This window comes from Brugia malayi, assembly GCF_000002995.4.
Source record: "Brugia malayi strain FR3 genome assembly, contig: Bm_v4_Chr2_contig_001, whole genome shotgun sequence".
Lineage (NCBI taxonomy): Eukaryota > Metazoa > Nematoda > Chromadorea > Rhabditida > Onchocercidae > Brugia > Brugia malayi.
Genome location: NW_025062476.1, coordinates 7,610,983 through 7,638,074, shown reverse-complemented (window position 1 = coordinate 7,638,074; position 27,092 = coordinate 7,610,983). Strand labels below are relative to the sequence as shown.

Genomic DNA, 27,092 nt, shown 5'->3' with positions numbered 1-27,092 from the left:
AGTTATTGGGAGTTCCGAATTTCTCCAGGAAACTCTCTTCAATTGCGCTAAGTACAGTGAGAATATAAGGAAAAAAAAAGGAAAGCTAAGTCAATGATAACAAGAGGGACTTGAAATATCCTTCCGTGACATGGTGATAATCATACAGAGAGTTTGGCAAGAATCTCAATTGGAACCATTTCAACCTAGATAAGTGACAAAGAACTTGTCTCCTCCCTCCTCCCCACCAGTATGCTTACTTCTCATGTGATGTGTCTCTCATGTGGCGTATCAAGCATTTATTTAGTGATCTGACAATAATCAATGTAACTTTATCTCAATTTAAAGAAGCCACCGACATCCGAAAAATCTACTGTTTCAATATGAGAGTTATAGATGCCATGCATATTTAGCTCCTCTGGTTCATTGGCGCATTGTTGAAAGAGCCATCCAAAATGGTTTGACAAATTGAATTGAGCCGGAAATGCTCCACCAATCCCCATACTCCCTGTCCTCTTTCTTCTAACAACTCGAACGATAAATTTGGATGTTCTTGAATAGACATAAACGTTAGGAGGGAGGGATAAACTAATAGACAAATTTAATTTCATTCTTCTCTCAAAATCTATTTATAATTACGCCTTTAACTCCCACCCACAACTGTGTGATACATTTGAGATGATAAGTGCTCATAATAAGAATATAATACCAAGTGATAAGAAAAGCTGAGAGATCTTTTTCCACTTTTGTCTAAATCTGTATAAGTGACAAGAAGATGGTATTAATTTATTAGTAAATGACAAATAACGACAGATATAGAAAGATGGAACAAACTAAAAATCGTCACACTTCTTCCCATGAACAAAATTCGATCCGATCTATGGACCGAAATCAGAGGAGTGAAAAACTTAAATGAAATAGTATCATTGAACAACTTTTTCCTCGCATGCTGTAATGAATTGTTTTAATTGAAAATTTGTTGATTATAATTTGAAATTGAGCGGCAGGAGATATAGGGAATAATGGCGGAGAAATTAAAGCAGCGCCACTAATAAAGACATAAAGTGACATACACATAAACACTGCTGCATGTCAATAACGCTTTTGGCAGAGTTTAGTGATTATGTGAAGCGGAGCAGGGCGGAAAGAGGAGAGGAGTGGATAGAAATGACAATAAATAGTGGTGTATAATTGAATGGCGTCTATTGTTGCGTACATTCATTCCATCCTTCCGCCCGCACAAACCCTTTCTACTTGGAAATCAGTGCTGTCTTCGATAAGACATACGAAACTAAAACTGTCTTTTCTCTACACTAGCAATAGCAGTAGTAATAGCAGCCAGCGTCTTAAAATTTTGATGACAATTCTTGAATGGTTGAGTTTCATTGGGAATCGATTAGGAATAATATTTCCCGTACCTTAATAGGTGGGAGTAACGCCAAAATTTTGATAATTACAACACCATAAATGAATGCATTAAAGAAACCCGTTTTGGAAGCATCACCAGAAGTGCGGGAAATTCCGATAGTTGGGTAATATAGATAGATGGTTGCATGCCAGAACAGTCCCACAATAGGTAGAGGTGGTATACTTGTTTAGTTGAGAGATATGTCTCAATTAGCAGTGAGTGAATGTTTTCAAGTGGTTGAGTTTTCCGTGTCATCAACCGTAAGCTAACATGAATTGATGATAGATAACATAATTTCATATCCGTTCACTGGTTGAATTTCATTAAAATTTCTTCTCTTTTCTTCAACGAAAGCATAAACATATCATAAAAAGTGTAAGGACTGCAGAATTATTGAGAATCATTCCATGCGAGACAATTCGTATGCAATTAAGAGCATTTCTGAACTAAAATTTAAACTAATATTCAGTTCAATCAGTAACATTTCTATGAGAGTCAGCCAAAAGTGAACAATTATTTGTCGTCAGAATACAAAGTGCAAATGTACACGTAATCGGATTGCATTACTGCCTTTCATTTTCTTTAAGTTTTTATAATCTCAAATATTGAGAAATCTCTTCCACTTTATAACATTTTTGAAAAAATCTCAATATTGAGAAATCTCTTCCACTTTATAACATTCATTTTTTCTCTATTTCCCTTTTTCTTTTTTTAAATCGTTTATTTTGAAAAGATTTGTCGATTTGTCGATTAATTAACTCTCCCCTAACGCTCGGTTTCGTTCCGTATTCATTATTAATTTAGCCACTTTTACATTAATTTCCGGAGAAAATTTGCTTGGTACTTCCTAACTCAGCATGGTTGTTTTGCCATTACCTGCTTTTTTTTGTGAATGAGTTATTTTTTAAACATTTCCTTAATCGTAAAGCTCAAACAGTGATAGTACTTTTTTCTGACAAGTGTGTGATAGTATTTGGCAATAACACTTCAGATGTTATCTGAATTAATCTTTAGTTAATGTTATCATCACTATCATTATGTTGAGCTATTTTCTAATAAAAGGTTCTTTAATCCATAATGTACTGCCTTTTGATGACAAGTCAAAGAAAGCATATTCATTTATTCCTTCCTTATAATCTGTTCAAATTACATTTCTCCGCACAAGTCGTATCCCTCCGTAATTTGAATGTTTATTTAAATTACAAATTGTAATTTAAGGTAAAAATACGAAACAAAAATTTTTATTAGCGTAGAGCATAATCGTAAACGATCTCCTAACCAATAATGACTGTAGATTGAATACAAGACATACGAAGTATTATTCTAACGTAATATAATTTGTCTCTCGTCAAGATAACTATTGTCAGACATGAACACGTATGCATAAATATGTTGCATGGATAAATATATTGCATGAATCAAAGAATTTCTTATTTCAGGATTCGAAAATTTGTTTGTGTGGATGTTTGAGTAAGTATTTTTTACATCTCAAACAGAGTTTCTTCTGAAAAGCGACATCAGTGACGAGAGTTCACATCAGATGCTTCATTTGAAACGTCCTGTGAGACAGTAACTGATAAGGTAATATAATATGTGTATATCAGTGTGGTGAAGGTCGCTGCCATCTAGAAATAAAATTGTTTTTTCTTGCCTTGCCATGATGTTGATATGATACGACTCTGTTTTCATTGGCTTACCAGCAAGCCTAAAGTTATGAATTATTGCAACAATACATAAATACCTCAAAATGAAATATTCCAAATCGAAAAAAAAAAAACAGATCCAAAGTTTTCTCCTATTTCCATAACTTCTCAAAATTATTAGTGGTAATTCAAATCAAAATATTCCGATCGATCGATAAACATTTATTGTTGTATGGGAAGAAAATACATATAACTTTTAGCAGTCAAAAATTAGTTTCACGAAGCAAAAATGAACAAGTTTTAAATATGAACTAATATTTCCTGCCTTTTACTATTACAAGAAATTGTAGAGGCGAATAAACCGAAAAATTGGACGTTTATTTAATAATGACACAAATATATTATCTAAATTTAGAAAGTCGGTTTTTTAACCACCTACACTTCCTCAATTAATTAAGAGTTTAGTTAATTATTGCATTGTTTTCTGCTCCCTCCGTAGATTCTTTTTCATCTTGCCTCTTATGACCTTTATTGTTCTTAAGAGGATAATGTTGAATGACAGTGGTCCCGCTTCCTTTATCTAAATAAGTGAACTTTTTCAATATAAAATACCTGTGGTTTCCATTTAGTTTATAATTTCTCACATGATTCAGGCGATGAAAATTAAAAAAAAAAAAAACTTTATCCATTACTTTAACCTGATAATTTCAAAATAGCTAGGGTCAATGAGACTGATGATTTTACATTGGATCCTAACTGAAATCATGCATTTTAGATAAAAAGATGTTCACAAAAGAATTTTTGTAAAAAGATCTGCTTGTAAAATCCGGATAAACAAATATTGAAGTGATGATTTGTAATTAGTTGAAATCTCAAAAGTTTAACTTTTACGATAATCTGACGAGGTAAGCAACAAATTTAATTTGCGAAAATTTCAAATTTTCAAGAGAACTTTGAAATAATGTATGACACTGTTATATAATGCTCAGTATTAAAACCGATTTGATATAGCTTCAAATGCTATATGAAGAGTACCGTGAACTAAGAAGCAGAGTACTATTGGGAATATCAAAACAAAATGCGACATGGAAGTAAATGTGGTACACATACATTTGTGTGTGTGTGATATTGTGGATGCTCTGGGGTTGGGTCACTAATGACAAGGTATGGAAGGAGAACTCTTCTACTGACGTTTCATTTATCGTTTGTGATGAGGCAGACAGACACTACACATCAAGGAACATTCTGCTAATGACTGTGTCATCAAAGTGGTGATCATCCGATACTATCTGGTATCATCTGTAATGTTGAATGGAATGAAGTAGTATTTAATACTGGTTGATTTTATCTTGTCAAGCTCCCATCAGCAATCCTTCACTGTGTCTGAAAGATGGTTTTTATGCTAAGTTTACGAACTGGCAGTTATTGATAATTACTCAAGAATCTGTCTTAAATCTTCTCAACAAGTACAAACATTCCTATTCACTAAATGATAAAATGTCGAGATTGTATTTTATGAGTGCTCTATGATTGATAGGCCAAGAATTTTTTCATATAAGTGGAGAAGATTGATGCTGAAGGCATAAAGCTACATTTCTGCTTTTGAATTTTACAAACCAAAGAGATGCATTTATGAAAAAAGTTTTTAGTGTCGATTTTATGGTGCTTTAATTTTAAATACCAAACTTTTTTAAAATTAAATAATCATAAAATAAGCACTTTATTTGGCAGGTAGAGTGCAGTCTAATTCAAAAGAAAAGAATTTGTAGAAGTGGCTTTTACATTTTCAGATGATTTATTTAAAATCATTCTTCCATCAGCATAAATTATGTCGAAAAGATAATGCAATTTCATTGGTATTGCGTTCCTTCCTCATTTTACAAGAGTTTTCCACAAATAGAGAAATTCAATTAAATTGAAGTGCTATATTCCGAATGGTAACCATAGTTCTTCTGATGGTTCACAGTAATTTAGTAAATTGAGTAATTGGGTTAAGTGAAGTGAATGCATGAAGTGGTTAACCTATTAAATATACCTGACAAGATTCTCTGTCCTACAACATCAGCAGAAGGCTAATATTGTATGCTAATACTTATGCATGTCATCAACATATCAATTTCGTTTGAAATTAAATTAATATAGTTAAAATAGATATTTGCTAACTCTAATAGGTAAAATTTTTCAACTTAAGTATGTTACTCTGATTTCGGAAGATTCAATTAAATCATTTCAAAGAAAATGACTTATGCAATAATTAGCACAATGATTTTTTTGAGCAATAAATTAACTGTAGTGATAGTGCTATTCTTTCACTTTTTCGATAGTTATTCCGTATTTTTAATATTAGAGCTGAAAAAGAAAAAAAAAAGGTTGAAACTCAAGAAAAAATTTCTTTTACTTGAAAAATCAACCTTTCTTCATACGTCAACTTCTCAACTTTTATTGGATCAATGAATATTAAATAGAAATTTGCAAATTCTTCCAGGAAAAACTAGAATGATATCCCAAATTTGCTTAACCATATATAACCTCGAATGTAAGATGTTAACTGAGGGTATGAGGGATGATGAATGATTTTTCAATTAAATCTAGCGTTTCATTAGTAAATCATTTACACGCCTACTAAATGTTTTGGAAGCACGATTTTGAAATATGGCAGTTAAGTTTCCAAAAATCAAATATAAAAGTTAAATAAAGTAATAAAAAAGTTAGAGCAAAAATTTCTTGCCATCTACATTTTCTGTTAATGCCTTGATTTACTGAAACCAATTTTTTAAACTTCTATTAACATTTTAATTTCTGCCTTAATTTAATTCAATAATAAATAATGAGAAATGTGCAATAAATCACTGGAAATATATAAACATGTATATATAAACACTTTTGAAAAACTGCTGAAAATGCTGAATTGCGGCTTAATTAAATATTTCTATTCTATTCTTACTTATTCACTCTTTTTTTATCCTGATTTTCTATCTCGTTCCTCAAGGTTAAATTTTTTAGGACAGAAAGTGTAACAACCTGTGAGGATCAATCTGAAGGACATTCAGTGCATGGGGACAGATGTCCTCAGTTATTTCTACATTATTCAGACCAACGATTTGGACTAAATACTAAAAAGTTATCGAGCACAAATTCCTACCACATAGAACAGTTGGTTTCCTTAGCATCGTTAAATTATTTTTGCTAATAAATTGTTAATAAATTTTAATGTCATCGGACATCTGCCATCTACTCAGCTGTTGATTTTACTCCTTCAGCTGTCGATTGCGTTTTTAAGCATACCAACAAGTATGGATTTGTAGATAAAATCCAAAAAAGTAAAACAACACTCCCTCAATAACCATTGATAAATGGATAAGGATAAGCGGAAAATGCTGCTCAAATACTGACCACATTAATGATGTAACTGAAGAAGGGCATTTGTTCATCAACTTACTAATAAATTTTGAATTAGATGCAAAAACTAAAGTTCTCACCAAAATTCCCACTTTGATAAAATACATTTACATGTGCCAGTAAAATATTGAAATTCATTACTCAAACCACCTCACTTGATACATCACTACAAATTCTTTGCAATCACTTATTAATTTAATTTAAAATTATCCTACTTATCCAACATTTTTCTATATAATCAAAACTAAATTCTAGCAAACAGCATATGAGTTATTCAAATGCGCAACCTATTTTCAAGTGTTTAACGCTTTCGTCTGATCTCAGTAAAATTGAAATAACTGCTCAAATAAAAATTAAACACATCAGTTAATTAATAAACTGTAGCGCAACGAAATTTATTGAGTGGTCCATATGGATTTGAAAGAAATTTTTTGACATTGAATGAATTATCAAAGTGTTAATTCGAAATTTAAAGTTTGTTTGAATTTAGGACTCTAAAACCATACGAACATTTTAGTTTCGGTAAAAATAGCATGTGGCTGAGTTGTATTCAGCAATGTTAATCACAAAGGGACTTTGGAACTTGAAATAGTATACCGATAATATATTATTGTAACTGAAGGATGATGAAATGGACAAGTAGTAACTCTAAATGTTTTGCATTTGATTTGATTGATGAGATTGTCATAAAACGAAAATAACCTCATCACTTTGCTCCACTGTTCCTACCCATACTTTTACATCTACTGCAATTCGTTATAATTAATTCATTTCAACTTTTGTCGTCTTATTGCATTTTGGTCCAATTTATTAAAATTTTGTTGCTGATTCAAATTTTTTTCGAAACTTCAAAAAATGTCATGAAATATTGGCAGAATGCTTTGAAATATCAAATTACAGGAACATCAAGGAGGAAATTAAAGATTATCGGAATCTTGTGAGTGAAAAAATGTTGGCGTAATTGACATAATGTGAAACGAAGAAATCATAAAATTACTTTGCATCCCTACCAAAACAATAACACTCGCAAACATCATTTGTTTACATTGCAGCAAAAACATCGATCAATGTTTATTTGTAGTTACTCTAAAAAAAGCTTTTCCGTAGGTTCTAGAAATGAAATAAAGAATCTCATAGCTAAAATATTAAAAAGAGCACTCATGAAGGATATCAAAATTCTGACTACTGATAGTACTAGGTTAATGAAAAGAAAGAAAATATTTCAATTATTTGATCATTTATTTGGATGCTTAAGTCACTAGAACTTGTCTAAATTATCAAAACGATCCGCCAAGAATCTATTAAATTAAAAAAGATGCAAATAAAAGCATGTCTATGATTTCCACTCATTTATCGGTCACTTAAAATGCTGAGAGGGAAAGAAAGATGAAGGAAGAAAGAGACATTTTCGCTCCCAAGATTGGCGAAGAGCATCCAAAGATCAATTATCCCGGCGTGATATCTCACCACATTGTTTGTCGTTTAGGGGAATGTGTAATTTGCAAAGCTTATCTCAATGATTTTGTCTATAAACGAATTTCACATTGAGCACTTAAATTTTGTATCAGAATAAAATTACGCATTGACTATCGAACAGCATTAGGGATTTATCAAATTTTGAAAAACTGAGAAATTAAATGCTAACAGAAATAGTATGTCGTTTAAAATGTGCTCCTCAAATCTAAATCTGTGATGCTTGTAAATTAATGGGTTTTTGACTTTATTAGAATATAAAGCAACCTTCTTCCGATAATTTTCATTTTTTTCTATTAAACTGCTTCAACTATTGTAGACATATTCATGACTCAATTTTTTGGTCTCCGTTCTTTAAAACTTGGCGCTTATTCCTGAATCAATAAATCAAGCTAATTCTGCAGTTCAATTGACGCAGCTTAATCACTTTGTCAAAAAGATTCCTGCCTTTCTTCGTGGTGCGATAACAGTTATTTCACAGTAAGGAGAATTGCGTGTTTAAAATTTTGAGATTGAGTAAAATTTAGTCCAAAAACAACATTTAATTTTTATTTATGAATATAATTAGCAGGAGATTTTCATCTAGAACGAGTAAAATTTTCACAAAAAGTGTGTGGAATAATTAAGCTATCCTCATAATGTATTTCATGATGAATGGAAGGAATAGAAGCGCACATGTCAACTGGAGTACGATCCGTTACCGTACTTGAGATAACTACTACTACTACAGTTCCATTCCTTTCCATATTTTTTAAAAATTATAATAATTGTTTTTAACCATCTACAGACTGATAAACTTTAATAAAGACGTGTTTTGATATTGCAATTACAATAAATCAAAATAAAATGTGCTCAAAATTTCTGTGAGATCTTTCCACAACCGAAAGAGATAGAAAGATCCAATAATTTATTTGAAGAAACAAAATATCTGCGCAGCTCTATGGACTTCATTAATATGGTACTTTGAAACCATTTTGGAATAGAAATAGGTTTTTTTTTAACTTGTCATATAAAGAAAAATATTCAACTAAATCGCCTCGCAAATTCTACTGTCTCGAGATTTTTTCCAAATTTCCGACTTATCTCTCAAGCAATTCATTTTTAATATTTTATTTTTCCTTTTGAATCTCGAAATTTTTTACTGCTAACTTTTTTATTCAAATTTAAAATTCTAATTCCAATCTAAATAAGAATTTGATATTTACACAGCCAATCATTCCAAAGTTAAACTATTTATCAAATTTTTTTTTTGGCAAAATTAACAACCAATTGCTTCCTGCGTAATTATAAGTCAGCAGAATACTTATATATGTACTGACTGATGCTTTTTCATTGAAAGATATTGATGCAACGGTTCTTAATGTGCTAATAAATATAAAAGGATGCCGGAAGGGGAGGGGTAGCAATCATCTGATGAAGGATTGCAGACCAATTGACGACAATTGTTCATAGTTCTGGAACTGAATGAGGGACCAGCTCATTTTTACCATCTTTTTCCGTTTCAAAAATTTCGATGCACCAATAAAACAAATCTATTTGAATAAAAAAATCTAACAATTGTTCTTTACGGGAATCGAATGACATCTGTTACACAATGTATTGATATGGCAAGGACTGAAACAAATCCGGAAAACAGTGTAAGAATAAGGTCAACAATCCTTCATTAGATGATCTCAGTAATGCTCACTTCTGCTGCCATACTCGATTATTTCAACAAGCAATTATTGGTGATGTTGTCACAAAAAAATTGATTAGTCAGAAAGTTCAATACCGCAGTAAAATGTCATAAATATTACGGAAGTATTTGATAAAACATTGTTCAACCATATTTCGAATATAACTGTTTGCATTGAAATTTACCATTCCAAGTTACTATAAAAAAGTAAACAAAAGGGTTAGCTCTCTCTCAAGGGAATGCACTTATATCATCTACATATTATCTGGTAAAATCAGTCATTATTGCGGTTCGATGACTACGATGGAAGAGGTCAACTGCAACAATAATAAGTACACTTGACAATTATCATGCCGCACCATAGGACTAATCTGCAGTTCCTTCTGTATAATATATGTTCTTTTTAGCCATCTGTTCGATATAGGTTTAAAATGAATGATTTGGATTGGCTACAAAATGCATGGAAGAGTGCTTTTTGAAAAGAATAGCGTGAAAAAGTATAAGATAGTCCGTAGGAGTGAAATTAGTTTATGAAGTTAATGAATGTAAGCTTAATCTAGCTTACATTCATTAACTTCATAAACTAATTTATCATTGAAACAGATATAAGAAATAAATAATATCCTGACAACAAAAAAAAAAATTTCGAAAAACTTCACAAAATCGTTTAATCGACAATATGCTCCTAATCTTTTCATATCCAATAACTTATGCCTAAAAATATGGCAAAAATTTAAATGAAATTCAGAATCAGAAGTTTAAGTTCCAAATTCCATTATTCAGAACTTTTTAAATACTTGTTTTCAAAAATGCATTGGAATAAAGATTGTGTCAATCTATTCTTATGCCAGTTTTTATATGCATACCTTCTATTAGTCCGAAAAGGAAGAGAAACTTCAGTTTGACATGGAAAGAAGGAAGTCGATGAGAAAATGCCAAATAAAGCAGAAGAAAGAATATAATTAAAGTTCACGGAGTAAGCATCTTCTTTATTCTCCGTATATATATTAAGGTTACGACACCAAAATAGCAATTAATTATCTATTATCACTAAAATTTTATGTATCACTAAAAGATATACAATAAGCAGACCTGTAACAAAAAACAGGTCAATCCCCGTGTTGATGTTTAAACAAACAAATCCACCTGGTCATACATATATCCTGAGCTAAAGTAATTTAATCAGCACTTTATATGCACTGTAAAGAAGTACCTCCTTCACTTCATTCGCCTTCCTTTTTTTAACTGAAAGTTTTATCCAGCTTATCCAGGAACCGATAATGAAATGATAACAACAATCATTCTAACAAAAAGTGTCAGAATTTTAAATCATAATTTTATAACAACCAAAACGGAAGTACAGACTCCAAATCAATTTTGAAAAAGGTTATTCTGATATTGGAACCAAAAATAAAATTTATTCCTTGCGAAAAAGTTATCTGTTTAAGGCATTTAGTATAAAAAAGATTAAAATATTAAAATAGCTGATAGGTCGCACTGTTTCGAACAGCATGGAACCAATTATTAACATTTCAAATCACTTTCATTCAGTCGCACCGAACACTTCTTATGTCTTCCTTAGTTTTCTAAACAGCTATATAATAGTACTGGGTTTCAACTGAACCAATTTCAAATACAAGCATTATGCAAACTTCTTCAGTCAATTTGTAAACTTGCTTTGACAAGTGGTCCGACAAAATGTGTAAAGGGTACGATGGAGTCATAGTTAAAGAGATTTCTGCAGTTACGCACTCGTGTTCACCCACAAAGCAGCTATGATTGCTCGGAGACAGTTGTACATGATGGTCAAGCAGATTAACAGATATATTTTACAGATATATCAAGTCTTATTCCAGGTTGCGTAACGTTATTTTCACGTATTTGAGAAAATATCTACTTCGTTTCCTAAATTAATTTTAGAGGAACATGAATTTTTCAAAGTAAGTAATGTCCGAAAACTGTCTAAAAAAGTTTGTATAATGCTTGTGTTTAAAATTGGTTTTAGTTGGAAAAGAAGACACAAAAAATGTAAATAGCGCTGCTGTCTTGAAGCTTCGTCTCGTGTGACTCTTCGATTATTCCAATATTTTAATCACCCCTTCATAATAGCAAGGAGAAAATCATTCAGCGAGAGGCTTCATTTCAGCTACCTACCACTTTTTCTCCAAATTAAACAGATGTCCTGCATCGCCCCTTTAAAATCAGATTTTGTATTCTAATTATTTCTTTTTTATAATAAGTATCTTTATTCATTGAGGCAAGAGATCGCTAACCGTAATCTTGTTAAGACTTGCAAAATTTATAGGCGCTGCAGTTCAATTTATACTTTAGTAAACTGTATTGAACTTTTCAGCTTGGAAAACTTTTCATACATCCACAGTAGAATGTTTATATATATATATATAATCATGAGTGATGAAAGAGAAATATGAACAAGAGAATATGTTGCATCATGTATTGTCTTTTCGACATGCAAAAATGAAACTGTTCGACCCACGAACATATCATAGGTTCGATTATGTTTTCCATCTTAAATCATGTCATAGGTTTCAAGATTAAGCATTCAAGTTATTTTTTACGTCAGTAACAAAAGAACGAATTTTCCCCTGCAACTGACATACATCATGATTATTATGACTACTGGCAAATCGAAATACTACCAAAGCTCATAAAACTATTCTCGATAATATAATGAAAAAAAGATATATACTGCAATTTATTAAAGCTTTTAATATAATTGGTAAAATTAAAGAGGTATTTTAGGTTTCATTAAAGAAATACGACAGTTTATTACAACTGGAAAACCGGCTGAAGCCTAATATTGGCTGAATACTGGCGATAAGTGCCACAAATTTGAATTTTATAGTCCCAATTTTTTATAATTCCAACTGACAAGGACAGAAAAATTACAGCTCATTACAATTCATGAACTAAAGTAAAAAATAAGTCTACAATTTCCAGCTTCTTAAATCTAAATCGCAATGTAACCAAGTTAATATACAGAAAAAACGTTATGAAATGAAGAAAACAGTAAACCGCTATTAAAAGAGAAAAAATATGAGGAAATCGTGCTGGTGGTGCAAAAAGTAAACTTGCCAAACAAAGTGCTAACGATGCCAAACAGCTTCCATGAACAACCAATTGCTAAAAATACATTCCAACAATCCCAAAACATAAAAAAAGTGGCAATGAATTTGAGGTAGTTATGATAGTGCTGACAGCTAGAAGTCAAATAAACCCTTGCAAGATGTAACCTTTTAGAATTATTTCAAGCAAGCGTCAAGTTCTTTTAATAGAAAATATAAAGTACCATAAACATCGAAAGTTTTGAAAAGGATGAATATGTAATAATATAATAGAAAATAAATAACGCCAAATGAATAGCATTGCCGTCTTTGATGCACAATGGATAGAGACTGAAAAAAACTACTTTGTTGTAACCTACCAATCAAATGCGAGCATAAAAATAAATGGATTTTATATTCAAAAAAAAAAGTTATTTTCGAAGTTAACGATTGTCATCGTCAAATGTAAATGGCTCTGGCAGTAGGAACACTTATTAATTCAATCGAGAACAAGGAACTTAGAAAATTCGAGGCATATAAAAGTTAATGATATTGTAAATAAAAAGTGCTAGGAATAAATTTTATTGCCTAGCTTCATTCTTTTTTTTTCTGCAAAATAAAACTTGGGTTCACGCTACCAGAATGCTAATCACTTCGCACCTACAACTACGAATTTGCAGTCTATAATAAAGCATTAAAGCTTTTATAATGTATCAATATATGTATCAGTACATGGTTTCTCAATGTTAATTTATGGTATCTTAAAAAAAGCTGTCAAATTCAATAGGGGTGAGAACAACAGCAAAAATATACAACCTTGTATTTGAAATAATCAGTAACCAAGACACAAGCACAGGATTCTCATTCCACAACAATATGGCAGGTCTGCAACAAGATACTATTCTTCTTATCACAAAGTAAAATAATCTGGATATTGATCTAAAATATTATTGGAACTAAAAAAAGAAAAAAAATGAAGAAACATACAGGGCTACAAGAAGGATTGATTTTTCATGGACTTGAAATGAAAACAAAAAGAAAGATAAACTGGATGCCAATAAACAATATTTGAAGTTCGTCATAGTTGGATGACAAAATAAACACACTGACCACGGAATATTCGTTATAAGAACCATTATGGTGCTAAAAATAAAAGTTTCGTAAATCATTAAATCCACCAGTCGCAATATACAATTATCACTACTAATAAAAAATCTAATAGAATAAAATTCAAAAAAGCAAAAATTAGGAATGGGTACCTTATGCGCAACAAAAATACTGTTTCAAAATTATCCTTCAATTTGTAAAATACATTAATGGAACACCAAAAATTCGCCACTTTATCCTAAACAAATGTTACTTTATAACACTTTTAGCATCTGAAATAAAATATGTTAAATAAAATAATATCATTTTTATACCTCGAAAATGCCGCGGTAAAATGGAAAAATCCTGTATAAAATCTGCATCAAATCAGATCTGGTGATAAGAAAAGGAAAACAGACGAACAGAATTGTGACGATGACAGTAATAAACAATATAAGCAGCTGTTCTGCCCAACAAAAATATCTAAAGGATACATTCTTTTAGTTTAATGAATAAAAGTATGTTACTACATTTACTTTTGTCGACTGCTGTACTAACAAAAAAAAAAACCTCTGACTCATGCTTAATCGATTATCACTTGAAAATGACTCTGACAATAAATAAATGGCAACCGGCAAGGCATGGTACAACTCCATTTGTTTGAAGCTTAATGATAATACAAAAAACATTGAACCAAGTTTTAAAAAACTTGAAACGAAGCAAGCAAATGAAAAGAGAAATAATCCAAGAGACACGTGATTGTATCTAAAATCAAAATTAGGAGAATGCGATAAGCGAATTTTCTTCATTCAGCAAATAAACATAGCATACTCAAGGCAGTGAATAGCTGTCACTCTCGGATGACCTTTGCTTTTTATACAGTAAGAATTATCAAATTTAAACAAAAAAAAGTGCAACACAAAACATCCAAATAAGAGTCCAAAACCAACTGAAAATGGCCACTATCCACTACCAACAATCCTGGATAAAGCACAGCTATCGCACAATAATTAAGCTGCAATATGACGTCTTAACATCGTTCTTTTCTTCGAAGTTTTACTAGAAATTATTCAGAACTTCAATCATAGACAACATTTATGAAAAGAAAAAAAAAAGAGCCATTAAAAAAAAAGAAAAAAAAAAAAAACAAGTTTTAAATAAAGCTTACCATTCTTTGAGATAAAGTGTTGCGAAAGAAACCGGTTGAAAGTAATAAGGAAGAAACATAAACTATCCAAAAAGTTGCTACAACAGTAAATCGCATGAAGATTTTGTGAGTCTCTGTCTCCATCCCCCTTGATATATGTAGCTCAATCCATGAACGATTCAGCTTGTTCGCTCTGCAAAGTTATCATTTATAACTTTATAACTACTAATAAAATACCAGTAGGGAGAAGAAAATGTAGATAAAAACTTTCATTTAAAGTCATATAAATATTCCAGTATTATTCCAAAAAGAACATAAATCGCAAAATTACGCATCTGCTTTGTAATAATAATTCCTGATTATATGACATATTTTCTCATTTTTTTTCCCCTGAAATTCCCATTCATCAATTGGTTTTGAATAAAAAAGGCTCTGGATTCAATTTCGATCAGAATGATGAACTATTTTTCACAGTAACACTTATGTAAAAAAATTTAGATTCAGTTTCCATCTAGTTATTATAATAACTGCAACAACTGGAGGAAAAAAAAAAAACTTAAGTATGGATAAACTCACAAAGTTCCGAGAAGCCAACTGTGATAAGCTGTAAGAGGTGGATAATCCAGTCCCCAGTAATTTAAGTCATTATCACTACCATTTACGTACCTATTAATGAAAAATTTGCTGCATCTCAACATATAAATGACAAAACTTTAAGAAAGATAAAATATACTAAATAAGCTTCGAAAGAAGATTGAAATACGATACATAAACTCTCAGCTAGAAAAATTCGATTCAATTCAGCAAACACCTACAAAATTATGTCAAAAATTTTAAAGTAGTAATATTAATACCACTGATTAATAGGCAAATGATATGTGATTTCCATCCAATGTCTCTGAGCCTCATAATCACCATACATCGGCGGGGTTGCATGACCTAGAAGATGATTTCCTAATAAGAAAAAAAAGTACGGGGAAGATCTGTGTCATGTCTTCCTCATAACAACAAAGCAATATAAAATTTTTTCTTTCGGCATCTAAAGCCTCTTTACATTAAATGTTATGTGATCGAATAAAAAATGATGTGAAAAGGATCGTGAAGAAAGTAAGACAAGTAAACTAATTTCATTAATGAATGGTAAGTGAAAACAAACCAGAATAAGATCCCAACGATAAGGCAATCTGAAGAGTGAAAGCAAAGCATAGAACAATAAAGAATACTGTTTGATTTGTTCTACTGATGACAACGTCCATTCCTGCTTCCTTCACCTCAGACCTCACCATACTACCAACATTAGTTCGAGAAAAGTGGTTGGTCATCCGACACACTCTCTCTGTGCGCAACTCGTATCCAGACCAGCGCTAGACTGCCTCTACCTTCTCTTCTTACCTCACTCAAGCTCTCCCCTTTCTTTACGTTATTATCACATAATCTCATTAATCTTTCTCGTACCTCTAATTTCCGCACTATTTTCCCGCCGCTCATATTCGATTATCAGTGATCTCTATAAACGTGTTCTTTTTCTCTAGTTCGTCAAATTACTACATGCAGCCATACCGCTCTTCGTACCATCTCGGGAACTGACAACCATTAACACACAAAGATAAAAAACCTCGGAAAGCCCCGGGAGACTTATGCAGCGATCCAACTTAATTAACTGAGTATACAATCACTGTTCATCTTCTGCTTCCTTTAACGTTCCCTATCCTTGTTGTGTCATTAAAACAATTTTCAAACTGTTTTTATTTACTTCTATTACCATGGCATATTTTGATTAATATGTGTTGGTTTTACAAAAGGTATATATATATGATATGATATGAGTATGAAATGTACTCTTATGTTGAGAGTCTTTCTTTAAATGTACAAATCTGAATAGATAATACGCAAAAATATATTAAATCACAACATTCAATATATAATTACAGATTAATGGATGAGTGCTGTTTGTTCCAATTTGATTTCTTTATACAGTTTATCAGTGCCTTTCTTCATTTGATATAAATAGAGCATCAATTCTTTTTTAAAAATCATACCACAACAACCTCGGCACCTCAGCGACAGCACTCGTTCCAGATCTTTGTAGACTGCGCCAGAAAGCGTGGCCAGCATTTCGCGCATTTCCAACTGAAATAAATAGATAAAAAAAAAATCTCTCATAATGAGTAAGATATTTTCAAAGTCCAAATTTATCTGGTTACTCATTAGAGAATGACGGTTTAGAAGTTATGTGTTTTAAATAATTTTGATTCCAGATTAAGTCAATCTAAAAAGATGAAAACAAAAATAACTTATTTGACTCATGCATATAATGATTCTGCAGGGTTCTATTGGGTTCAAGAGTTTTTTCTATTTCTTATCACTCAGTCCACAATATGTTCCCAGATTTACTTCATTTTACCTACTAATTCAGGGGAAAGTTGTTCGCTAGCGCGATTTGTCTTTCTATGTCCCATTGTTACCTATATGACCTTTCTCATCTTTATCACACTCTGCTGTGGAATTCATAGTACTTGAGTCAGATAGAACCTTGCACTTATTGAATTTCAGCAACCAGTCCACTTTAGTTTCACTAATTCTTGCTGTATCAATATTTATTCGGATAAGTTTCTCTGATGAGGCCATTTCGATATCTAAATTTACCAGAAACGGCATTACCTTGTCCTGAAATACAGTTATTACATTACATTATATATTCATTTTTCTTTTGATGAATTTTTGAAAACTCTTCATAAATCAATATGAGACTTTAAAAAAGAATGAATAAAAACTGTAAATGGGAAGAAAGATGACCTCTAATTCGCAGAGCAAACTACGTGCAGTTGCTGATTCATCACAAACATCCCCCGCAAAGTCTATCAGCAGGTTAATGATCGTTTTTAGCTGCAAATTGCTCCGACTACAAACAGAAATTTAATATTGTAAAGTTAGTTTAAATTCTTATTTTTTAATAATTCTTGCGGGGACATTTCCATATTTTGGAGCACAATTTTGTGATTCCATCACTCCAGTGGCTTAGAAGACACAGTGAAATATTTTTTTTCTCCCCTCTTTCCTCTCAAAAAAAAAAAAAACGATGGAAAATCAGATAACTAGTTAAAGGAAAAACAAAAAGGAGTATAAGCTGGTACTACTAACAGTATAGTTACTTCTGCTTGAAATTCCGAGATGGAAACGTTCCAGAATGAGGTTTTGTTTTGTTTCATCATTTCCTTTTTTTCACTTCCCTCCAATTACTTTCCTTACTTGCTGTTATTTTTTAAAGTCTCTTAGCAAAGGTTTTCTGCTTGTATTAATTAGTAACTGGACTATTATTAATTACTAATATTACTAATTAGTAATTAGAGTGTAAAAATCGACTACCAACCGGAATGAGTAATTCTCATCAGCATAACAATATCGTTCAATAATGTGTGGCGATGTAATGTCATACTTAAGTGGTACAAACGAATGTATATCATTCCTATGTCGACGTTACATTATGGTAATACACATTCGAAAATGTTTGATATTACACCTTACTAGACTTAATTCTAAAAAAGTTTCACTAACTTGATTGCAAAGATGTGTGCATATGGACGCTAAATGTTCTTTGTCTACGATTGAACTCTCACAGATATGTGAAACTTCTTTATCCGATGACCCATACTTCAACAGACTTCTGCTGCTTCGTCGATTCATTGCTGTGTGATACATAGAAGAGAGGATTTCGTCATTGTTGCCGGTAGTATTTCGACTCATTGAATTTCTTGAAAAAATGCTGATTATGTAATGTTAGAAGATATTTTTTTCAACAAAATATTTTTTCAATAAATATAATTTGAAACGACGAAAGATTATTTTGTTGAGCACAAGCCTTTTCATTCGATCCATCAGAATTGCACTATTTAGTAACAGTTAACTGGAGAATTATGTATTTATTCAAAATTCATTTCAACGGATGTATTTGTTCAAAATTCATTTCTTGAAATTATATGAAATTAAAATTACTCTTACTCTATACATACGTTATAAAATGAAATTAGCGTGGAATTACCATTTCTGGAATAGTTTTCATTTTAAACTTTGCAAACATAAATTGACCGGATAGATAAAAATAGTCGAAAATTAAGAATACACTATAATAAATAATAAACAAAAAGAAATGAAACGACCATATGAGTAGATAAACCATTTTAGAGAACGGAAGGTCATCATCGATAGGTTAGTTGACAAGTGGTGTGGCAAAAAAGATATTAATACCGCAATTTGGGCAAAATTTGCGATAGAAAGAATCATTCCGATAAATCACACTACCAGAAATAATATTATTTTTGCACGACTTTGAGCAGCAGCTTAATAAAAGAAATTAATTTCAACTTAGAAACAAATTCAAGTGATTGGGAAATTAGTTTTAAAAAAACAAATTTTTTTTTAAAAAACAAGCGTTCAGAAACTGAATAATTTCAAATTATAAGCCGTGAACAATGAATGCTGATGAAATGATACGCACACAATTTATCTCACAAATGTAAGGATCCAGCGGATATTGTTCAGAATGCCCTAAATTGTCAACAACATTGCCCTAGATGACAAATGAATTACAATTTAACCTCCTCAATCGTCAAATAAGCGCATGTGACCGATAAAATCTAACCCTATAAAGAAATATGGGCTGATCTGCACTTCACCGGTCGGTATAACCCAGTTCTGACGTGCCATATGATAGATACATCAGTAGAGATAACATATATATCAACATACTATTGTTTATTTCAGCTCCAACTGTGATGTAAAATAAGACGCGAAAAAAAACGCTTCGTTGTCATACATCACAAACTTCACTGTTTCATTTCTGTGTCTTTTACAAAATAGCAGGTAGAACTTGCTTGGTCATCTCTCTTGTTTGGTCATCCCTCTTGCTTGGTCACTTTTTTTACTCTATTATAAGATGCATATAACGGCCATACTACAATGATTTAGTGCAGTATTTATGAACAGTGAAAGAATCATATACATTCAAACACTCGTTAAAGTTCCTTATCGACTGGTTTTTAACTTTAAGAAAATTATTTTATCTAGCAGGAAGAAGAGATACATAGGGCGGTAACAATTTATCTAGTAGGAAGAAGGTCAATATGAGAAACACTTGGTTGTGACATTTTTAAAAGGTAATTTCATTTTTGGCTTTAACAATAAAATGAAGAAATTTGGGGAATAGTAGTGCTCTCAATATAGGTATATATTTCTGAAGTGGCTTTGATATGCACAGAAATTAAATTTACCCAGAATTTTTGAAGTGATATCATAACTACAAACCAATTATGACATCACTTCATTTCAGAAATATTTCTCCTCTTATTAGAAATAACATTATCAAAGGAAACTGGACAAATATCAGAGATCAATTAAAAGATTGCTTGTTGATTGAGGAATTCCATATCTGCTGAATTGCAACATATTTGAATCATTTACCGGTAATTACTAACATTAAAAGTCTTCATAACTGTGTAGTCATTAAACTTATTATCAAGTCCAACTGTATCAAAATGCAAAATTGATGTGTGAATGATGTGAATACAAATGCATGAAACTTATTCGTAATTAATATAAAACAAATTCCGGCCATATTTTTCAGAAACTTGTTATTTTACACTTAAACTTACAAGCTGCTATATGATGTTTATAAAATCTATAAAGTTATTAGTTTATTAGTACTGAAAAGCTAAAAAAAGAAAAAATTTTTCAGAAGCATAAGTACTACTTCCATAAATTTGAAATTCGCTTTGTTTTTGTCCATATAGCAATTACTATAACTCTAACATATGTTTACCGAATTTTGAGCACTTGAAAAAGTAAGGAAATGAAGCGAAAATTTTAACCAGCAGCGAATAAATCACTGTTAAAAATTATACAAGAGAAAAAGTTTCAATCAGTTCTTGCACTTTTAGACATTACAATAAAAATTATATACTAGATCTAGGAGTTATATGCAACAAATTTCAAGTATCTTGAGAAGCAAGGAAGATAAAATGGTTCCTAAATAAGATTTCTTCATAATTTATTCATATCTAAAGTATTATCAGATGATTATGAATGATAGAGTAAGTTATAATAAGAGATTGGGTAAATAACTAATACCCAACATCAACAATGTATAAAAGCTGTCAAGTTCGTAGAAAATTCAAAACAATTCCAGTCATGAATCGACTTTCATTAAAATTAGGCATTTTTAAACGCTCTCAGAGAAAATACTTCTAATAAAGTTAAGATGCATGGTAGTATATATATATATTTGTATATATATATATATCTTTTTTATATATATATATATTTGTATATATCTTTTTTTAATATATATATATATATATATATTTGAGATCTATCTTTTAAAAATCAACAATAACAAAAATTATAAAACCACACTCTTTTTAGTAAATCAGAAATACTTGTTATACAAAAAAAATATTGAAAAGATCGACTGGTCCTGTTCCACTTTTACTTCCTAAAATCACGTTTTACTAGTAATCAAATATGTATCATTCAACAGTATGTGGATTCATTTTTTTCTCCATATTCACATCATTTGACGTAGCTTAAGAATCTTTTTGTTATCTATAAAAAACAACAACAATTTTCACTTGCCCCAAATTTCTTCTTTGAAAGTTGCATCTAATATTTTTCATTGGAAAATCGACGAACTAATTAAAAAGTATTTCAAATATCAAATATTTTAAGAAAATGAAGAACAAAAGATTTGGGAAGATTTTTTGGACAGCTTTCGCAGAGTGGAATACGAAGTGAAAAGAAATCAAGATTGAAAACCAACAAATATGAGATTTGTAGTTTGAACTTAAGTGATGATGTCTATCTGATGAAGCTATTCTTCTTATACTTCTTGGACAGTGACAACCATATAATAAACAAGAATGATGTTCACTCCGTGAATTTGATCCTTTTTGTAAATGTTGTATTAAAGAAAAACAGATATCATTATATATCATCATATATGTCCATTATTATATCAATAAGTGAATGTTTTTTTGTATGTCCTTAGCATAAATATTCATTGATCTTTTAGGAAACCAGTAAGATTTAACTGCACCAGATTTATGAAGGTCTGTTAGATGACCACCTGGATGTGTTTGAATGCATGGAAAGTTATTGACTGAGCGTGGCTAGAATATTTCAGACCTATTTATTGGCGTCGTTGGAACAAAAACCAATTCCAAATAACTTTACAGGGTGCCAGACGGGAACATACATCATGAAACTTTGTGTCATTTCATCACTTTTCAATTATAAATTAACCTTTTACATAAAACATTTCGCCACAAAAACCTGACTAATTACTGAATCAGGAATCAATATATAAAGGCGTGAACTACCAGCAAATACAAAAAAGTTTTCAGTCGTTGTTCTGTTTTTACTAGTTCTTCTTGAATTTTATTTTCCTTAAACAACTAAAAATGATTCAAGTTATGAATTCTACTTTTCGCACTTCTTTTTCCTGAGAATATCTTTTGTCCTATCTAAAAGTATGCTTGGTTCAAGTAATCACATATCAGAATGTATTATCAGATGACATTAGTAAAGTCAAAAATTGACATGACTAAGTTTTTAATCAAAGTCTCATATTTGCCTACAAATTAGACAGATTCTGCGAAATAGTATTTCTTATGAGTGTTTAAAAACAATTTTAGCAAAGCAGTTAACTGAAATCTGGATTGTAAATAAACTTCTTGAACTTTATGATGCTATGCATTTGTTCAAAAAAATCGAACAACCGCAAGTTGCTGCTTCATTAGTGGTACTAGATGACTTCTAGCATGGATTCGTAGTTCTAGAGAATGAAGTGTTACAATTATGCTATATCATTGTACAAAAGTATGCTTGAAAAAATTTAATTCAAAAGATTCATGTAAAATAATTTGTTAAAAAATTCTGACATATCCATAGATATGATTTGTCGTTAAACTTTAACACATCGGATCCTCCCGTTATGGTCTACAATTCTATTCAGTATATCTATTTTCTCTTACTTGTCTTTTCCCATCACTTTTCTGTCAATTCTTTCACTTTGTAAAAAACTAATTTTTGCATAGCTAATCGTTTATAATTAGTTTCATTCCAAATTAGTTCCGTTATAAAAAACACAGTCTGAAACAACTGCAACAACAACGTAAAAGGTGAGAAATAGAGATTACTAATATGAACGTGAAGAAATTTTCTAAAAACAATCAATTCATGCGGGAACAAAACGAGTAGAGAAGTGGAAGGTAATCGTATAAGGAAGAGAAGAATTATGCAATACAAGTATATGTCAGTACGAGTAGATCAGATAGATGACAATTTTAGGTGGCATATTTGAAGGGCGGTAAGATAAAAAGATCACCATGCAAAATAACGGAGATCGAAGGGAGGAATACCTACAGAAGAGAGAAAATAGGGAGCTGTCCTCGATTGTCCGGGTCGTTCATGATAATCGACTATCCAAATACTATGCCGCTATTACTGTCAGTGTTTGTTATTCTCCTACTGATCTTTTTTTATTTTTTTTAATTTGATTTTCCAGGATTCTACAATCAACTGATAGGATTTTTTCAGGTATATCAAGTGACATGAGCGTTAGGTCTCCCAAATATAGTTCTTCCAGAAGATACTGGGAAATATTCAATTAATAACGAAGTTTATAACTACCTGATCATATTTTCACGATGTATAGCTTTCGATTTATCTTATTATTTGTGATGATGATAATAGCGATCAGTTCAATTTTATATTCTAAAACATGGATCTCATTTATTCCCTTGGTACGTTTATTTGCTCTAACGAAATTAATTGAGCTAGTAAATACATTAGTGTGAGCAAATATATGTGAAGTTTTAGATGGACCTTTAAAAAAATGTTAGTCGTCTTTTTAATAGCTTTGAAACGAACAAACAGTTTACTTTTTCTAGCCAATACCGCCAACATTGATGTTACTAGCTGCAGTATACATTTTTCATGAATTGAGTTGGAAACGACGATTTCTTCCACCGGGTCCAACTCCATGGCTCTTTTTTGGCAATATTCTTCATTTCATATTTTATGAATCCATAGATGATATGTTTCTTACATGGAAGCAGAAATACGGTAAGAATTGTTTTTTACTAAAGTATTTGAAGCTTCCGTTGTAGTTTACAGGAAGTTTACGAAAAAAAAGATTAGCTGGAAAAGACATACGGTTTAAGGGGGGAAAGCAATAATTTCCATTAAAAAATATTGTTTCGATTATTCGTACAAATTTTACACTAGGTTTAAGTAATCTAAAACAATCTCAGTAATACTTCAACTGCTCAATCCGGCTATAGATGGAAATTCTAAATAGTAAAAAAGCAATCGCTAAATAATTCATTCCAGTTATAGCCTTTTTCCTTTCGAATAGCTAGCTTGCATTTTAATAGCATCGAATTTTTGGTTGCTGCACTAAATCTTGATTATGTGAATGCGACATAAGTATGATATGATTAAATGCATTCTCCAAAAGTTAACTGCAAAGAATATTTGCAGAAGAGAGAATTTTATGATTTAGGTAACCTGGTCACATTTTGGATCGGACCGATACCTTTGGTAATGGTTACTGATGTGGAAACAATGCGCGAATACTTTGTACGTAATAGCGAGGTGTTTAGTAATCGGTGGCGTAATTATGCAACTGACTTCTTCATGGGTAATGATAAACTATTTTTTTCTTTTGTAGTTCACTATTTTATTTTACCTAATAATCTTTGCAGACGCACTTTTTTAATTTCTCATCTTTCGAGAATCGAGCATAAATGTGTATGTACAATTCCGAACAGTCTCTATGCTCCCTTTTTCTCATATTTATGTTACTAAATTTAATATAGCAAAATGTCCTGAATTTGTTCATCATTTACCCAATTTTATTTACATCTTCCAGATATTTTGTTTTGATGTAGGTGGTGCTAATGGTATAATTCAAATTGACGGTGATAAGTGGAAGCAACAGCGACGCTTTGTACTTCGAGTATTACGAGATTTCGGAGTTGGTAGGATACTAATAGAGCAGCAAATCATGAATGAAGTTGAGAGCTTCATCGATTATCTGGAAGCGAAATGCACTGGGCAAGAGATGGACATATGCGCCATGCATGCCGTTTGTGTGGGCAATATTATCAATAACATATTATTTGGTTATCGTTTTCCACAGGTTTATAACCTGTTTCAGTCTTGATGTCGAGTATAGCTAAAATGCAAAATGATTAATTTTATTCAATCTTAATAATTAGACCTACATTGATTAAAGACATTTTGTCAGGGAAGTGCGGAATTCAGTTTTTTGCATTCGTTACTAGACTCCCAGTCTCGACTGGTAATGCATCCGCTGATGGGACTGTATATAACATTACCGTTAACTACAAGGATACCATTCATAAATTATAAATGGAAACAATTCAAGGATCTTCGAAATAAGCTATGGAAATTCATTTCCAGAGAAGTACAGGTGTAATTAATTGGCATTATTCCTTATTTCTTTTGCTAATTTTTACCAATATTTCTACTCATTCTAATTTATAGTTCACTCATATGATCAATTAATATTCATTTAATAGATTCAGGTACACATGAAAGCATTCAACTGCGAAGAATCTCCAGAAATCATAGATTTCACGTATGCATATCTCTCAGAAATAAATCGCAGAAAAAGATCCGGTGAGCCGAGTGAATATTTTAGGTATTGAATTCACTACTTATAAAATTCCTTTTTGAGATATGGACATTAAATCAGATAATACTTTTCTCCAAATAGTTTCTTCTTTTTTTCATGATGTTTAAATTTGCTATTTAAATCGTCGAAATTAATTCAATAAAGCAAATTCTTTTATCTGTGCATTAATTTATTGGTTTTTGGTTTGTGTACAGTTCAAATTAGTTCATCCTAGCTGTTTAGTTGTAAACTTTTTGAAATATGTTTTAACTATCATATTTGCTTAGACTATCATCTGAAAGCTAATTAGTTTGCATTTATTAATTGCAGTGAATGGCAATTAACGATGCTATTATTGGATTTATTTTATGCTGGGATGGAAACAACAGTGACAACATTAAAGTGGGGATTCCTTCTTTCAATGATTCATCCTGATGTGCAAACAAAAGTTCAAAATGAATTAGATGAAATTGGGAGCAGGATTACTCTTGCTGACAAATCAAAATGTTCATATACAATGGCTACCATTCATGTAAATTTTTTTCCATCCATTATTTTGCAGCAATTTTGTTAGCGATATTGCAACTCATTTTTATGATTTTTAGTTTTATAATCTCTATGTTTAAATATCATGGGAAATAAGAAATATCTAGAAAAAAATTTTAAGTGAAAGAATATAAAAATAAACTTGGAGAAATTTGTAGGCAGCAAGTTCTTTAATTACTGAGCAAAACAGCTTCTGCATCCATAATTATTGAAACACGTATCTATTAAAGCTTCGTAAGTCAACAGAAAACACTGAACTCTTCTTTTGAATATTTTTCTTCAGGAGATCCAACGTTTCGCTAATATTTTGCCCATCAATTTATTGCGAACCGTGGCGGAAGATGTTGTTATGGGAAAATATTACTATCCGGCTGGAACACTTTGTATCCCACAAATTTCCATAGCGATGAATGATCCCACAAATTTTGAGAAACCCAGGGAGTTCCGTCCGGAGCGTTTTCTAGAAGATGATGGATTCACTCTTAAGAAGTAACGTCTATATTCATCTTAGCTTTGGAGAGTAGTCGTCTACTTTTTTGTTTTTTAAAATATTGTAAACCAAAAAAAAAAAAACTGAAATTCAACTAACAACAGCGTTAAAGATATCATGCATTAGGGCGATTATGAATATTTACTGTCAGCTAATATTTACTGCCAACTGAAATATCAGCTAATGAATGCTATAAACAATCAGATATTAGGAAGAGGGAAGTTTGCATGAAGTGATCAGTTGTCCGCTCGCTTAATTTGATGACCAATTTTAGATATGATGCATTTTTCCCATTTTCCATTGGTAAACGACAATGCTTGGGTGAATCATTGGCGAAAGCTGAACTATTCCTTATTTATGCTAATCTAATAAGACATTTTCGTTTTCGGACCGTGCCGAACAGACCGAATCCCTCAACAAAACGACTCTTCGGTCTGACAACTTCACCACCTCCATACAAATGTGTTGTGGAGAAAAGAATAGTTTAG

The 27,092-nt window shown here is 31.3% G+C and overlaps 3 protein-coding genes across 4 annotated transcripts; 1 reads left to right on the top strand and 2 right to left on the bottom strand.

Annotated features, from left to right (window-relative positions):
- Window positions 1–12,493: 12,493 nt before the first annotated feature.
- Bm13957 (Uncharacterized protein) lies at window positions 12,494–16,131 on the bottom strand (the record flags this gene model as incomplete). The annotated part of the gene is made up of 12 exons (XM_043078810.1): window positions 12,494–12,721; window positions 12,888–12,993; window positions 13,459–13,527; window positions 13,630–13,785; window positions 13,902–13,987; window positions 14,064–14,211; window positions 14,299–14,493; window positions 14,679–14,743; window positions 14,897–15,068; window positions 15,452–15,541; window positions 15,730–15,814; window positions 16,032–16,131. The coding sequence occupies 12 exons, from the start codon at window positions 16,129–16,131 to the stop codon at window positions 12,494–12,496; spliced, it is 1,500 nt and encodes a 499-aa protein (XP_042934744.1).
- A 676-nt stretch (window positions 16,132–16,807) lies between these two features.
- Bm5573 (Uncharacterized protein) lies at window positions 16,808–18,619 on the bottom strand (the record flags this gene model as incomplete). The annotated part of the gene is made up of 4 exons (XM_001900284.1): window positions 16,808–17,005; window positions 17,408–17,542; window positions 17,672–17,761; window positions 18,431–18,619. The coding sequence occupies 4 exons, from the start codon at window positions 18,617–18,619 to the stop codon at window positions 16,808–16,810; spliced, it is 612 nt and encodes a 203-aa protein (XP_001900319.1).
- Window positions 18,620–23,574: 4,955 nt separating this feature from the next.
- Bma-cyp-23A1 (Uncharacterized protein) lies at window positions 23,575–27,092 on the top strand (the record flags this gene model as incomplete). Of its 2 annotated transcripts, none has more annotated exons than XM_043078809.1 (9): window positions 23,575–23,670; window positions 23,818–23,992; window positions 24,432–24,569; window positions 24,820–25,022; window positions 25,179–25,364; window positions 25,480–25,595; window positions 25,899–26,100; window positions 26,398–26,603; window positions 26,879–27,092. In XM_043078809.1, 9 exons carry the CDS (start codon window positions 23,575–23,577, stop codon window positions 27,090–27,092), a joined length of 1,536 nt encoding a protein of 511 aa, XP_042934743.1. The 2 variants fall into 2 exon arrangements, with proteins under 2 accessions (XP_042934743.1, XP_042934742.1); XM_043078808.1 differs by having other exon boundaries at window positions 24,820–25,070.